Below are 17,354 nucleotides of genomic sequence, written 5' to 3'. Positions count from 1 at the left end.
TTTGAATGTAATTTATTCAAATTTGTTAACTCAAACTTGGTGATATATAATATATTGACAAATGAGGTCCAACATCTGTAAATTGTGAGCTAACAAAATGAAATTAAAGAAGATAGTGGGGAAATAAATACCAGGAAAAAGGAAATGATAATTACCCAAGTAAGGAACAATAATTGCATCTTATAGCTCTATAATGCCATTGTTAATAGAAACCTAGATTGAATTGTTATTAAAAACCTGAACTACATTCATCCATCGAATGTTACATTGATGGACTCAATTGAAATTTAATAAATATATCATTAAGCAAAAAATCAATTTAATCGATAGAAAAACCTTAATAAAAAATCAAATTGATATATGATGCTTATAGCGAACATTTAGTTTCATGATTTTGCATGAAAATTTATGTATCAACTAAAATATTTTAAATTCGATAGATTTTATCTAACTTCACCAACAAAATAAAATTTAATAAATGCTATAAATCCTTGTAATCCTTAAACTTTATTAAATTTAAATTTATATTATCGTTATTGTTTTTAATTACTAAAACCAAAACAAAAACTATCCCATAAAATTTAACGAAAAAATATTAATGCTTTTAAAATCTAACGGATAGAGCAAGCCTACAAAGATTAAATTTCAACATGAAATAAAATTCTAGACATTTAAGATCTCATTTGAGGAATTTAACGGATCCAAACAACCGAAAAATCCTCATCCATTTGATCATCAATCCGATTCCTCAACCTTAATAGAATAGCAATTGGAATATTACCTGTATTATTCTAACAGAATGAACATCAGTTAAATTTCTTTTAAACTTTTTCTGCATATTCGGATGGTCATATCTATTTATGTATCTAATGACTAACAAATACAAATATCAACCTTAAATACTTCAAAAAGAAAGCCAGACTACATACTGCAATTTATACTTGGGAGGATCCTTTCCTTCCTATTCCCCACCCACCTAGCATAGGACAATGAGGACCATTCAAACACCTAACAAGTTACACCACGCTACGCGTTGCCTTCTCTCATCCGTACAAACTGGATGAAAAATAAAAATTTTAAAAAAATTGGAGCAAAACTTTTTGTATTAGAAACCAAAAGGTGACTTCCTTCTGCTACCACCTTCTCCATACTGCTCGTTCCATTTCCTCAGCTCATTCATGCTTGCAGCATCATAAGCAACGGATGGACCCACCTGTTTTTTTTTTACATAAACACAATATCATCACATTAACTCGATTGAGAATCATATTCAATGTTACTCTGATTGTGTGTGTGTTAAATACAGATATGTTAGCAGCATGAGGATATTCAAGGTTACTCTGATTGGTTTCATACTCTTAAAACAAGAGTAGTCTTACCTTGGCTTTTGATTGAATAAAGTCATCCAAATTAAGAGGCCTTAGTACACCAGCTGCATCATTTTTGCCACCCTAGATAGTCAAGTGGAAAACGTTAACACCATATTTAAACTGTATACTTGTCTTTCTACGCTGTTCGTTTTTCGAATGTGTGGAATGTCAGAATCTAAATGTTCCAACAGATTACTTAGGATCTCTCCTTAAACATAGTGCAGAATACTTCCTTGCAAAATGGTATAAAAGATGCAGGAAGAATATGCAGAAGGTGCATAAGAATTGAAGTGAAAGATCATACTATTAGCTAGAAATGCGATCATATCGATACATCATTTAAGTGTACAAGAAAGTACCTTGTTTTCTTCTTCTAGAAGTTCTTGCACAGGCCTGTACGCTGCAGCTATACAGAGGTTCTGCACAGAAAATTATGGAGAAATATAAGCTGTGGACAATTCAACACTTCAACTAGCGTGTACTGAAATCAGTACTTCACCTTCAAATCACTGCCAGAATACCCCTCAGTTGCATTTGCAAGTTCTTCAAATGAAAAATTACAGCCTATATTCTCTTGTGCAAGAAATATTTTCAGTATCTTCATGCGGTTTCCAGCATCTGGTAAGTCAACATATATCCTAAATGGCCACCCAGAAAATTCATAAGCAATACTGGTTACTACCATAACTGTTACCAAATACGTACAAGGAACTTGCTTGCAGAACCTCATGAGTGTCAGATTTACCTTCTTGGTAAGCGACGAATAACAGCATCATCAAGATCAAAGGGCCTATTTGTGGCACCAAGGATGAGGATTCTTTGGCTATCTTTTGACCTTAATCCATCCCAAGCTGCCATGAACTCGTTTCTCATTCTCCTAGTTGCCTCATGCTCAAAACCACCACCACGAGCACCCAGCAAACTATCAACCTATGATATAAAATTCAATTCCCGAAATTTAATCCCAAGCATCAAGAAAAATTACTCAAAATCCAATATATATGATATAATTGAAAACAACCCCCTTGGGAGCACTAACTGGTATTCATGAGTGTATTACATCCAGAAAGAGGTAATTTGTTCATGTGAACTTGCATAGTATTACATATTGCAAGAAATCAAATGAAACCAGTTTTCACCTAAAATTTTAGACGGGGCTCATGAAGCAAGCCTCTTTCACTTATGTCGTGTGTATTTCCTTCATTTCTTTTCTTTTTTTCTGAGGTTTACCTTATAGGATAGAGGACCTCATAGGAATTGTTGCATTTCTGAAAAGAGAGAACACTTTCCTCTCTTTAGAAAAGAGAACTTGCATATTATAGAAAGATAATCTTCACTTAAGATTTGGCTCATTCAATCCTCAAGTCTTTCCGGAAATGGTGTAATGATAAAAAAATGTTCAGCAGCTCAATGGAAAACAGTTTTCCCCCCACCCAAATAAGAACTCACCTCGTCAACAAAAATAATGACTGGCGCCAGCTTGCTAGCAAAAGAGAAAAGGGCCTTGGTGAGCTTTTCAGCGTCTCCAAACCACTGTGAAGCAGATAAAAGTAGTATCAGAATTGTAAGTGTTTTCAGGGTGAAAAGGAAACAAGAACTCAACAGTACATCAGCAAGAATTTTCTTCTTTTTCTATCTTTACAGTCCTCAATTTTCCATCCCTTTTATTCTTTTTGGCCATTATGCATAATATAGTTTGTCAATTCGCATGCCACCATAGGTAGTATCATTATTCCAAACACCAGCCCATCTTCAGTTGCTGCTAAACTTTCAATCTAACATAAACTTATTTCGACATCAAAAATGAAAGAAAGAAAATGATACCTAATAAGAAATACAGTACAAACAAAACAGAGACACCTAGACAAGACAGTGCTAATGCCTTTGCAAACAAAATTGCACCGCCCATGATGGAAAACAAGAAATCTGCCGAGATGGTAAGTAGATAAATACTCTAGTAATTACATCAGTTAGTTAATTCAGGCCGAGGTCGGATTTTCCTCGATCATAAAATTTTTATCGACGGAGAAATGGAAATACCATAAAAAGAGGTGAGTGCTAGGCAACAAATACAGGGTCTGCCAAATGAAACAAGTACTATAATCTCAGTGAATCCACATTAATTTTTGCATACCTTCGATGTAAGAGCTGAACCAGTTATGCTGATAAAGTTGGCTCCCGCTTCTGTTGCCAGTGCCTTAGCAAGAAGGGTTTTCCCGGTTCCAGGAGGACCAAAAAGTAATATTCCTTTGCAAGGCTGAAAAGAGGTTCACACAGTTACATACAGAAATCTTACCCAATTTCCATTAGCATCCACAGAAATATAAGGTCAAATACCCGCAATAGATTTCCATGAGAGAAAAGTTCAGGTCTTCGCATTGGAAGAATGACAAGTTCATTCAATGCTTTCTTCACATCTTCAAGAGCACCAATATCATCAAATTTGACACCAATTTCACCAGGTGCTACCACGGCTGAAACAAAGTTGCTTTCATACTCGTCCTTTGCAAGGTTCTGCAAGATTTACATCAAGTAAACTCAGTATTGATGTCACATTCAAGTTTCGATTCTTTTATAATAATGGGAACGCAATTCATGCCTTCAGGTTTTGTGCAGGTTTCCGAGATAATGTTTCTTCCTCTTTCAATCTCATAACTGCAATTTCAAGGCTTCACATGAAATGAAGAAAAAGTAAAAAACAAGTGGTGGAATCCTTGATATTGTTATGCATATATAGGGCATACATATGGTCATTAACATGCATGCAAATACTTATCACCTTAGGGAGGCATACCTTTCACGAGGCAGACATAATCTTTCGCCTTTTATGGAAGGAAGCGTGCAAGATGATAAGTAATGATTTTTAGCCCAACCAACAACCTTTTCAGCTTCTGCCAACACAATTAAGAGGTAGCTTAGTACCAAATTATTTTACGATACAAGAACAATTAATCAATCTCATTCCCTGTAGACAGCAAAAGTGGTATTCCCAGAGATCCAAGTTAATAGAACCAGCATATTGAAAAGTTTTCAGCTACTAAACTTAACATGGTCATAACTAGTATGGTTGATGGCACTTCTTATTGTAATCACAAGCGAAAGATTGGCAATACCACTGACATCACGTGATTCACCTCTAAAAAGAGTTAAAATGAAATTGATTTTGCTTTAGTGGTCAAATTAACTCATTCCTATTTCACCAAGATTATGTCAATTCTTGACAAGTAACTTTGACATACAGGAAGACTATTTTATTCAAGTAAAAATTGCTGAAATTACACGTATGTGAATCCTTACTCCGTTTAGTCAGTATCACACCATCAATATTTGTTTGTAATAGGTCCAAACATGACAGCTCATTCTCTTCAAGAACCTGCAAGACAATTGTTTCAGCAATAAAATTTCCATAACAAACAAATGTTACAATGATATTAACAGTAGGCCTCAGTTGCATTTGCACTCCACTACTTAAACCACATTCTATCCCTTTAAACATAAAAATTGAACACAAAAGCTGTGAAATAATCAAATCGAAATTTACTGCATACCTTATGTAATTCATTTAGATTGCTTCTTGATATCACGATTCTCCGATCCTCATCAAGTTGTTTATTAAATATTCTAAGGAGATCTTCCTCCTGGGAAGAGTAGAAAAAGATTAAAAGAGAGAGACAGAAACATTTGGACAATTAAGACTAGTCTTAAACCTCCTATTTTCCCTAGGAGTTACCTTAGGAGGATGAATACACAAAACATTAGTAAAGAGCTTATATATTTCATCATCAGTAGATCTCTTGGTTGCTTTAAGACCCTCAGTAAGACGCTTCAAAGGGAGAGGCTGCAAAATAGAACTCATATTAATATTGCACAGATAGAGTACGCTTGCATATAAACATATTGAAAAGCCATAACAACAAAAGCACTTTAGAAACCATGAACATTAAAAAAAACAAATAAAAGAACCTCATTTGTTATATTTAAGAAACAGGAAAAAAATGATAATACACCCATTCAAAGAACATATATTAGATGACGACCTAGAGATTCTCGGCTCTCTAATCCCAACTCCATCCCCACCTTGTATGCATTGAGCACTTAAATCACCAAGACAGATTGCTTCAAAGACTCAAAAGTCTGGAAGAATATATATACACACATATATGTGATAGTACTTGAATTACAAAGACATTAATGGTGTTGCAAGGCATCAAAGTTCATCAAGTTGCTGAATTAATTGATTGAGATTTGATTAGATAGATGGAGAACAATCATAACCAGGAACCAACAAGATGGAAAAGCATACCAGTTTTGCAAGGCGACCAAAATTTGGCAGTATCATCGTCTGTTGAGGATGGCAGTGATTGATAATAGACAGAAAAAGGGAAAATGTCAATGCTAAAAATTAACAAAAAGTTATAAATAAATACATGCTACAAATTATCATCTGGAGTGTGATTTTATGAGTGCAAGGATTTATTAATCGTTAAAATACATATTATTGAAAGCTTCAGATGTCAGCTATCAATGCTTACAAATTTCTCTTTCTCCTTTGACCCTGTTTCAACTCTGTTCTGCCCGCAAATCAAAACAACAGGACCTGATAATTTGTCAAACATTTCATGCACCTTGCTGACAAATTCTTTGTGTTTTGACTTGGGAACCGCCCTAGACAACCACTGTGAAGAATCTTGAAAATATACAATAAGAGGTTGCTTGGAATTCAAAACCTGAAAAGAAGGCAAAAGCAAGAATCAAGGACCAAAGAAGCCCAGGTTAAACTCAATTAACACGTCAAGAAACAGCTTTACATGTTGACTAACCAAAGGTAGAATTCATTAAATGCTTCTGGGACTTCAAATTGGACTTCGATTTTAAATTTTTATATTTCAAATGACTTAAAATTCATGAATTTTTCCTTTGTTTGGATGAATTCAGGATTAAAAATTCAAGACTTACCTTGAGAAGAGAGACAACATTGATTGATTTGTGATACTTTCAGAAGTAATATGAAATCCTAATTTCAACTTCTTACCGTAGTCAATAAAATATGAATAATACCAAGGGCCCCTAAGGAGACAACAAGGCATTGAACTACCACAAGCAGCCAGAAGGCAGTGGATTTTTCAGCTATCACACATCAGCTTTTACTTGCTGGAGGTATTGATACAACCTCTAAAAACTAAGATCAATGGAATTTAGAGAGAGAGTTTGAAGCACTGATGTTATGGTAATCTCTCATTTTTATTTGAATAACTCCCGTTATTAAATTCTATCGGATGCTATTGGAAGTTGGCAGAAGAACATAAAACTTCCATCTGAAAATTCTATCAGAAAATCTTACCTCACATAAAGCTTCCATGGCAATATAGCAGTCCTCTGCCTGAGTATCATGATCATGCTCAACATCCTTAACTGCAAACAAGTTGTCAGTTTGTTTAAATTTACCTCACTGACAAATAAATTCTCACATAATATAGTACAAGTGTGTGCACAAAAAAGCATAGATCAGTGCAAACCAAATAAATTTTCACATAATATAATATCTAACAAATGTAACAGAATATACTAACATCTAGAAGGCAAAAAAGATTACATGTAATGAAAACATAAGATGGTGTTCAGACAATCTAAAGCCTAGGAAGAAGAAAATAGTCCCATTCATCCAACTACCAAAAGAGAAGCTGAAGGCATCTCAATATTTTTTTAACAGAACATTTCCTAAAAAACCAAGGTTGATGAAAGAACTTTAGATATGATCCAATTGAATATTCTACGAAGTTGTGTATATTTTTTCAAGAATATCTAGCCTACTTAAAACAATTGAATAACTTTCAACGAAAATAGTCAAGCAATTAATAAACTCAGTTTTAATAACAGGAAATACTGAGGCAAGAACAGCATTAAGAATACTTTAAACATAATGAATAGAAAGGACAAAAAGTGGATTTGGAAACCAAAAAATATAATCCCTACTGACATGAAATATATACCATTTAACCAATAAACTGGCGGGCTAGCAGACTCCTCAGTGGATTTCTCATCCTTCTCTTCTTTTGCTCTGTTATCAGTACTAATATCCAAAATGACAGCAACTCTGTCTCCATTCACCTCATATACCTCACCACGTTGACCGCTACATAGGGGTCTGCAGACATCAAACATCAGTAAAAGTGCCACAATATCAAAATTAGGATGTTTAAAACTGGAAACATACAGATATAACTTCAAACACAGTTCCCTCAAAACAGTTCAAACTTTATTAGCATATTGACTATCGTAATTCATTCTTCACTGAAAGAAGGTAGAAAACAAAAGAGCAATGTACCAGACTAGAAGAAACAACATAAAACAGAAAAAGGAATTGCAGTTAGTATAATGATGGTCAAAAAGGAAAGATACATAAAGCAATTCCACAGAACTCCATGTTTTACGTAATTTGCTACAAGCACCTCTCCATCTGAACAGAACACTAATCATATAAACAACCAATACTGCCAGGATACTATCCAAATTGTTTTAAATAATTGAAACAAAGACCACTCATGATGTAATCGCATTAAGATATTAATACCAGATCAACCATATCTTATGTAGTCAAATTAGATGCTACAACTCAAAATAGCACCTTCCTAGAGAAATATTGTGTTCTAAATATATGATATGTCTAGTCATCCATTCCTCACTTGCACGATTAAGAAACCCTCAAACCTATTTATAATTTTTTTTTACCAATAAAAAAGCCTAAAACTTGGAACAGGAAACTAATTCAGCCACTTTCAATCCATCTGTATGATAACAATCTATCCTTTCCCTCCATACACTTATCTATTATAGAATATCTGAAGAATGTAACCAGATCAAATGTCCTTTTGAGAGGGTAAAACTCCTGAACCAGCAGGCTTATTTGGAACCACAAATAATAATAATAATAATAATAATAGTAATAACAACAACAATAACAATAACAAGAACAAGACCAGCTAACAAGCTCTCAACTAACAAAGATGTCCTCATACGTAGCCAATAATATCTATTAAACAATTGGCTTTAGCCCACGTTGAAGCACAAGACAGAGTTCAACAAAAGAATCTTCATATTAAATGATTTTCCACATACATGTGGCTAGCATCATATTTTCCTTTATATTTGGTCCTCTAGAACAGAGAAAACCGGTACGAGCCACACTCTCACGACAACAGTTTTTGGAGTTTCCTTCTTGTCACCCATGATTATAAAGCATGAAACAGCAGTCATTGGATTCAATTATATCTAGATGGGTTTCAACAGCCAGAACTACGAGCCAACCTATCCAGTGCCCACATTAATATTACCATCTCATAGATTGCTGAGCTCTTAAAGACATCATAATCTGAAGCAAATAGTTTTAAGTCATCCTAACTAAGAATGAATTCAGGAGAAAACGGATAAAGACAAAACAAGATTTGAGCAGTAGTCGGAAGCAGGTCTATGAATTTTAAGGAAATAATGTTCAGAAGATTGAAACAAGAACGGTAGGCAATTGCCATGACCGGGGAAAAAGATACCACTACTGAAAGGAGAAGAGCCAATTTGTGAAAACAAAATAATTGAACACAAAGTAACGTAAGAAAAGATCCAATGACATCTTTTTAAGTTTCTAATCCATTAAAGGAGATCTAGTTAGGTTAGTAAATATTATCTACCCACCAAGAAAATGACTCTGCATCATTTGCTCACAGGAAAATATTGTGGAAGATTTAAGGACCAAAAGGATCCTAAAATGAAAATGAACCATCACTAGAAAATGCAATTTCGGGAAAGCCCTAAGAATAATAGGTTTAAGAGCTCTTCTTCCAGACACCAGACTGACTTACCAACCTACCTGCCTCGAATACTCGTATAAACATTAGTTGGACCATCAGATGTTGGTATCTTCCCCAATATGATCCTGTGATGGATATATATGTCAAAATCATAGGAGGGTGAAATGGAAGTTCAAGGAAGGATGAATTTAGGGGTGTTTCTAGCAGGCAGAAATCAGCTATGACTCTCCTAGAAGCATGGTTATTAGCAATCATTATATACAACTAACTACTAGCTCAAACCATTTGATTTCAACAGACATAAACAACCTTGACACTCCAAAGAAGAGAGAGGGATTCCAAAATTACAGGGCGTATCTTGGGACTTGTCAATAAGGCATCTTATGAGCAATTGGACAACTGACTGCTCAGTAATCTTTCCATAAATTGGAACCCATAAAAAAAACATACAAAAGGAAAACACAACAGAAACAATAAAATAAACAGGAAACTGATAAGAGATCCATCAACAACATAGTAACCTCCAAAACTGCCTAAATAGAGTTGTAGCATTCTTCTTCTTCAACATTTTTCAGAAGTTCCAGAATTTCAAAAGTAAAATCACAGACTGCCATTTGACATTCTTCATTTTCAATTCTTTAATAAATTAAACATAGTTAAAATTTACTAAAGCAAAGAACAAAGCAGAATCTAAGAAATCTACCATGTAGATGAACATGGTAGATACATACAAAACCAAAACAATATATGGGCAAACTAATCCATTTCTTACCTTTTGCTAGCTTCACTCTGCACATTAGGTCCAATATATTTCACACGGTCCCCTAAAAAGGAAGAAAAATAGTTAGAAGAATGCAGAGTAAAAAATCAAAATGTTTACACAGCTAGAACTGTATGAAAAGTAGTTATCATACACAGCCTCCAGAGAGGTGGACATGTTGGGACCCAACACCAAACCAAACAAGAAAGACCAACCAACTTTGAAGCTTAATTACACTGTCACAACCAAAAAGTAGAACAGCAAAAGCCTTACAAAATAACTATACTAACAACTCAAATTTTATTTCCATAGCCAAACTCCAACACAGCAACTACTTTCAAATAATGCTGTTATCCATTAGACCATTCTAATTTTGAAGTGATGATACAACATTCGTTTTCTATGGTTCTCTTTGCTTCATACTTTTCTCTCTCTTCTGATAATGCCCTTGGTAGATGAACTCACATGCTCAAAGCATATTCAACTCATGCACTCCACCAACCTATGAACATGCATGTAAGCTCTAACAACCTAAACTCTTCTTGTCAGTTTAACTTTCACAAAGACCCGTGGTGGATAACCAAGGGAGGATGCACGACCAATTACCAAGAGCCTTACTTAATCTTAAGCACTCGGCCAAAAACTGGTTGGCAATAGGTGGAGGGGCCCAACTTTTTATATAAGACCACAGGAAACCCAATATTTCACAGATGTGAGATAACACTAGTTAACACTTAAAATATGCCAAAACGAAAAAAGGAAGACAAATAGTTTTTAGTACGAAGAGACTCCTTCCACATATCTAACCAATGAGCAAAGACAACTACTGGGAAAAAAACAGCATTTCAAAAGTCTGAGACATGACTTTTTCGCCTGATAACATTTGACATATCAGTGGTATGAATTTCATTTCACTTTTCACTTTCCATAGTGAAGGACTTCCTAAAAACCAAACCACAGGCATTCTAAAAGTACTTTCTATCTTTAGCAACAGGTTTCCTCAGTCAAAGGTTATAGAACATCTGCATAAACAAATTCAGAAGAAAACATAAACAAAGCAGACACAGAGAAAAGCTTATCTAATAGATAATTTCCCATGTTTTCATTCAAATCAAATACAACAAGAATACAGACAGCAAGCAATACCTTCTATTTTGAACACACATTTCAGAATGAATAGAACTTCCACATATATTTAAAAAACATGTTTGCATATATAGCCACCTGAAATTAGTTACCTTTCTTAAGAAGCTGCTTGGATTTATTAGCAGATTCATCGGCCTCAGTTTTTGAGGATTCTGAGGAACTCTCAGATTCTCCAGAGACTCTCTGCCACAGATGTAATAACATAATCAGACAGAACGCAAACCCACCATATAAAACAAGTTTTAAACATGCACAAGAAATAAAAAATTACATAAAAGAACAATAAAAAAAGAACTAAGATTTAAGCTAATTGTTGATAAGCCCTTTTGAACCCATTCAAAAACAGACTCAAGCTATCCTTCTTACTCCCCCTCCACTTTCTGAGCTTTTTCCTGCCATAGGAACATTGGTCACAGTTTTACCAAGTACTATAATCTTTCAATCACAGTAAATCTCAGAAAGTGATGTGTGTATTTTTCAGGTTTGCAGCCTCAAAGATTGCTAAGTCAGGTCCAGCCCAGCACCAAAAACACCAAAATCATTCCATTAAAGATACCTTAGTTTTATAGAGATAACCTAGATTCACTCAGTCATATATTAAGATATCCAGGTTAACACTAATCAATCATAAACATTAGTATAAGCATATCCAAAGCCTAAATTTCTGGTTTCTGAGTTCCCTAGAGTCTGAGAGTTATAGAGTGAACATAAAATGCAGGGTTAGACCAGAAGCCAATAAGAAAGGTTACCATTTAGAGATTAATAGATACACAAACCTAAATTAATAATGAGAAAAATCATTTATCCTCAAGGTATCATAAAACCAAAAAAAATGCCCTCGTACTTTTATACTGCATGAACTCATCCACTATTGACTTTTAAGCCCATTAGTCTGTAACATTTCATGCCTTCCCCTACCATGTGTTTTTGAAAAAGAACACCACCACCAAGAAAATATACCTTCTCAAACTCTTCCAGGTTGTAGGGAACAAGTTTCTTGAGGGCTGCTTCAGCAGTTGCCTGCACTTCATCCTCATCACTGCAGTCTGTTCTTGTCTCATTGCTGCTTGTCCAGTCTTCCTCATTACTGGCATCATTCTCATCCTCAATATCTGACTCTGAAGTACCATCTACTACAGATTCCAGATTATCTTCATCTGATTCAGACTCAGATGAGCAATCATCACCGAAATCCTAAAAGAAAAGTTAACAGATAAAAACCCAATTTTGGAGCATAATCAAAGGGAAAAACAAAGTTTGAATTTCCAAGTCATGTAAATCTCACATATGGAGCAAGAACGCTGCTGTCAAGAACCAAAAGTGGTACTTGTAACTCTCGTGCCAGCGCCCTAACCACTCTCTCGCGATAAAGTTCAGTTCCTACAGAAAACAAGACTTCGAAATTATAAAATGCAAAATATAATTTTTTATGTATAAATCAGAGATTAGAAAAACAAGGAAAGAAGATTTCATTGAAGAAAATAATTTATATCAGGTGCATACCTGGGACACTTTGAAGCAGTATTCTCCCACTCGAAGATGGCAATCGAGCACCATAAGAAGCACTGAGCTTCTTATGTTTCAAATTTGAAGCAACACATTCAACTAAAATATTTTTGGTATTCTCACTACAGAGAAAAAAATCATAGTAAATAAATAACATCAATAGAAGTTTAAAAATAAAAAAGAAGCCAAAAAATGCAATGATATTTACTGAATGTAATAAGGAAATGTTTCCCAAGAAACATGTATTTTCTGCCAAGGCACAACTCTACGCAAGAACTCGTTTTTAAACTTCTCACGTCTGGTCAAAAATGGTGATTCTTTCTTCTTACTCTCTATAGAAAGTTTTTCATTATTAAGCCATTCCTTTTGATCCTGTTCCCCAAGCTGAGCATGTACATCACACGGCTTTACGTCATTCCCAAACTTTTCCCGCCGAGTCTTTCCCTTATCAAAGTTAGCCCCATCATTCACAGGTCTATAGTTATCCTCACTAGCATTCCTTCCATCACCTTTAGAACTATACAAACGCAACTGATGGTTACTTAAACATGGAGCAGACCTTCCATAGAAACCTGCATTTATAAATACAGGAGCAACACCTCGAGTATAAGATGAATCTAAAACACTTCTTCTAATCATACCAACACCCGAAGAACCAGCCCGCACAGAATATGGGTGGATCAAAGATCGACAACAAGCATGATCCTGGCAATGTGGCTTAATTAAATGTTTCCACTGTTGAAACACCAGACCCCATCTCTGGCTTCTACCCCTTATCCTCCTTGCATACATTGTAACCACCAGCTATTCTAAAAACCTGTTTTCCAAAGTAAGCTTCCATCAGTTGACATGGACACCAAGTAACAAATTAGCTACAAAAGATAAATAACGAAAGAGCGGTCATCATTAAAAAAAATAGAAAAAAAAAGAAGAAGCTATCAAAGAAACATTTCCAATCTCCATTGCAAGCAACTAGATTTTAATAGTGTCGAAACCATTGGTTGCTATTTTATACCAACGATAAGCAACTTTATATCCGAGAGAAAATAGAAAAAAGTTTTTCAAAACCAAGTCCGCCAATAACAAACCAAAATTAAGAACCTTTTCAAGTTGTGGAGGAAAATTGGTAATTCCAGAAAAACACAACCCATCGAAGAAATAGTTTCCTAAAGAAACTCCAGTTTTTTTCCCAATCGAATCCTTGTAAAAACAAACAAGTTAGCTATCCGAATATTCAAACTTTCTAAGCTTTCCCCACAACTCCAATACCAATAGTCAAATACAATCAAACTGAAAAAGCTAGAATTAAAATTGAAAAATAAAATGTGTGGAGACATTAAAACAAGACAAGCAACAAACCTCTTGGTTATTAATGTTAGAAGCAAAGTTAAAGCGAGGTTTGTTGTCCAATGGACATGGTAAGGGGGAGGCTTTCTCAGAAACAGGGAGAAGAAAAAGGAAAGAATAGAGGTATGGGTGAAAGGAGAACGCGAAAGAAAGTGCGAGAAGAGCGCTGGTAATAAAAAGAAAGAGGGAGATAAGATCTGGTGAAGTGAGTGCAACAGCAGTCGTATAATAATGTCGTGTATTTTTTTTTTTTGTGTTTCTGCCGATGTTCGGCTTTTGTGTTTTGGGAGATCCGTAGGTTTGGTTTGATGGTGGTGAGTCAGATTTTTTAGGTTGGATTATTATTTTTATTTTAACGATAATTGGGCCAACCATTTAAACCGCCTTGTCTCAGTTTGGGTCAATCTTATGGCCCTATTAAACTTGGGCCAGTACATATTTTTGGTCAACCTATGGTTTTAGTCCCTTTACTTTGATTAAGGTTCTGTTTGATTAGTGTAAAATGTTTTCCGGAAAATATTTTCCGAAATTTCCAGTGTTTTGTTTTGTGTAAAATGAATTTCAATAGGAAAACATTTTACAAACACGGCTAAAATCCAAAGCTTTTTTTTTAGAAATTGTCTTACCCATTTCTCTACCGTAAGACATTTTCCTTTCTCCTTTTCTCTTCTAAGCAAATTTTCTTCCACATCTTCATCTCCGTTCATCACCTCCCCTCACCATCTCCGTCCGTCATCTCCGTCGACCGTCGGCCTTACTTCTATTTTGAAGAAACTGTCATCTCTGTCATCAACAGGTATTTTTTCTGTTAATTTTCACTGATTTGATTTCTAGATCGAGTCTAGTTCTTGCTTTTTTCTTGCTAGATGGTAGATCGGGTCTGGTTCTATTTTTTCTTGATTTTTATATCAGTTCATGTTTCTAAAAGAGAACTTGAAGACATGAGATGGGAAATACTGCTTGAAATTGGTATGGGAAATACTGCTTGAAAATTGCCCAAACAAACATTTAAGTGGCAAATATGGAGCCTAGGTGAGGAATCATGTCTGTAGGGATTTCTTATTGGTTGCTCCTTACAGTTAGTCCGAAAGCAAGAGAGAAATATCAATTCCATTGACATGGTTACTGCTCTATTTCTTGCCAACTGGAATAGCAACCCTTTTAGAAAGAAAGAAAAAACTGATGAAATGTTAATGCATATTGGATATTCATGAATAATGATTAACTACTGCAGATATAATGGTGCATAATGGTATTTGTTTCTGTAAATTACTGATTTGCTTCAATTTGTTTCGGTGTTAAATTGTGTACTTGTTATTCGTCTGAAGGTGTTTTGATTCTTTCTCTATTTATGAAGTTTACTTGTACAAGAGATGTCTGAAAATGCGTAGAACTAGAAGAAAAAAAAAATCAGAAACAACGTTGTTACTTCCTGTCATAATGAATCTTTTATCAGTTGAACTGGTTTACTTCCAGTCACTGAATCCCACCTTTTCTAACCGGTCCCAATTGATTTTTTTTCATCACTCACCAAAACAACCAAAGAGTAACGAGGAAAAGAAACCCAACCCCCAAGAATTTAGTCAATTACCAGCAATAAGAAAAATTACTAGAGCGCTACATCTAGGATGAGCTATGCAGATCCAGGGGCTAACAATTAAATACTCATTCATGTTTAAATCAAACACCTCACAATAATAATGTTCACGATTCATAGTCTCTTCATGTCAAAAAATTTAATCGAAACAAAAGTAAAATTCAAAGTAAAGCTTCCGTTATCTCATCTTTTAGTTTTTTGATGAAACCTTTTTCTTGGTTTAATATTATGTCAATTGGGTGAAAGGTTTATCATTTGGATAATCTTCTGTGTATATTGTGCTTTCAGCCTGCACTTTTGTATATTTTACCGACTGTTATTGGATTCTTGGCTGCTCACTGTGTATGGAATGGAGATGTCAAACCGGTTTGTTCTCCACCCTTGTTTGATTCTCTCTAGCATTATTTGCTTGGCATGGAATTTTTAATTCAATTTCTTTTGCGATTGTCTTTTTACATAAAATTCTATATAGGAGATGGATCCTTGTTAAAATTTGTTTGTTACATTGTCCCGTTTTCCAAGGACTAGCAACAAGTAGGATTTTGCATTTGAGAATCGGGTTTAATGTTTATGAAATGAACCATGTCCAAGTCTTGGTAAAAAGTAAGAAAATGGACTCAATTCCCATAGAGGTACATGAGGACCTTATGCTTGACACAAACAAAAACCTGGAGAATGTTGGATTAATTGTGTTCCTGAATAATGATTATAGTTTGGTTATGGTATATGATAAATTTCACTATTCAGCTTTGAATATAATCAATGAAATGATTATGGTCTGTATTTGTATTTGGATTACAATATGGTTAATAGGAGCTAACATGATGTGCAGCTATTGGAGTTTGACGAGTTGAAGACTGCGGTTACGTCTGAAGATGGTAGTGATGACAAATCCAGCAAGAAGGTTGAATGAGTTAGAAGCAGAAACCCTTACACTGAAACCATTTTATTTTAGCTTTGAGAAGGATATAGTGTTCACTTTTAGTACTACTAATTATGTATTTAGATAATATTATTAATTTCTAGTACTCATTGTGGTTTCAAAGCAATTTATAATTATTCAATACTTGTTTTTTTAACACATTACAAATAATTTATTTAATATTAGTTTTTTTCAATTTAACGATTAATATTGTAGCTTAATAATTGAGTATTATTATAAATAAATCATTGCAATATATGTAAAAACAATTTAAAATATAAAAATTTATTAATATATATTAATATATGTAAAAACAACTTTTCCGGAAAATATTTTCAGGAAATCTGTCAAACAGCAGAAAATATTTTACACAGATTCAATCAAACACCAAAAAATATTTTCCAGTAAATCATTTTACAGAAAAGTAAAACATTTTCTAGAAATTATTTTACGAAGAACATTTTACTGGCAATCAAACAGACCTTAAATTTGAGATTTAATTTTCATACTTTAATTTATGATATTTTAGCCCTCATATTTCTATAATGTTATTAACTAGCTCAAATTATCAGCACCATTGATAAATGTTCGTAAGATTAAGTAATATACTTATGCTTATTGATAAATGTACATAATTCATTTATTTTAGGTCCTTATTATGTTACTTTTTTTTATTAATCTTCAAGTAAAATATATCTTAGCTTCATTTGTGTACAGGGAATAGTTAGGGGGCTGTCAAGGGATCCGATCCCTTCTAAAAATGATAATTTTTTATTTAATCCTTTAAAATTTATAAAGATATAGGCTATTAAAATGGTGAAATTACATTTTTATTATCGTAAAAATTATAATTTAATTTCGGTCCCCTATAAAAAAAATTTGACTTCACCCCTATTTGCGTATA

At 34.2% G+C, this 17,354-nt stretch overlaps 1 protein-coding gene and 1 long non-coding RNA gene across 4 annotated transcripts; one reads left to right on the top strand and one right to left on the bottom strand.

Moving 5' to 3' along the window:
* Nucleotides 1-754: 754 nt before the first annotated feature.
* LOC107946112 (uncharacterized) lies at nucleotides 755-14,247 on the bottom strand. Of its 3 annotated transcripts, none has more exons than XM_016880323.2 (25): nucleotides 13,944-14,247; nucleotides 12,793-13,401; nucleotides 12,582-12,706; nucleotides 12,364-12,458; nucleotides 12,039-12,272; nucleotides 11,171-11,261; nucleotides 9,945-9,996; nucleotides 9,232-9,297; nucleotides 7,361-7,515; nucleotides 6,712-6,782; nucleotides 5,903-6,097; nucleotides 5,674-5,712; nucleotides 5,101-5,208; nucleotides 4,919-5,008; nucleotides 4,668-4,743; nucleotides 4,165-4,261; nucleotides 3,970-4,039; nucleotides 3,708-3,884; nucleotides 3,505-3,627; nucleotides 2,820-2,903; nucleotides 2,116-2,300; nucleotides 1,870-2,008; nucleotides 1,730-1,789; nucleotides 1,380-1,451; nucleotides 755-1,213 (listed from the first exon to the last, which is right to left on the bottom strand). In XM_016880323.2, exons 2-25 carry the CDS (start codon nucleotides 13,374-13,376, stop codon nucleotides 1,106-1,108), a joined length of 3,096 nt encoding a protein of 1,031 aa, XP_016735812.1. In that variant the 5' UTR covers nucleotides 13,377-13,401; nucleotides 13,944-14,247; the 3' UTR covers nucleotides 755-1,105. The 3 variants fall into 3 exon arrangements, with proteins under 3 accessions (XP_016735812.1, XP_016735813.1, XP_016735814.1); XM_016880324.2 differs by having other exon boundaries at nucleotides 12,793-13,456; nucleotides 13,944-14,246; XM_016880325.2 differs by lacking the exon at nucleotides 9,232-9,297.
* Nucleotides 14,248-14,405: 158 nt separating this feature from the next.
* Nucleotides 14,406-16,592, top strand: LOC107946111 (uncharacterized). Its single transcript, XR_001696834.2, has 3 exons — nucleotides 14,406-14,727; nucleotides 15,817-15,894; nucleotides 16,361-16,592. It is a non-coding gene; the product is annotated as an uncharacterized lncRNA (long non-coding RNA).
* The last annotated feature ends 762 nt before the right edge of the window (nucleotides 16,593-17,354 follow it).

This window comes from Gossypium hirsutum, chromosome D12 (assembly GCF_007990345.1).
Source record: "Gossypium hirsutum isolate 1008001.06 chromosome D12, Gossypium_hirsutum_v2.1, whole genome shotgun sequence".
NCBI classification, from domain to species: Eukaryota; Viridiplantae; Streptophyta; class Magnoliopsida; order Malvales; family Malvaceae; genus Gossypium; species Gossypium hirsutum.
The sequence above is the reverse complement of the archived record's forward strand: the minus strand, read 5'-3'. Positions and strand labels throughout refer to the sequence as shown.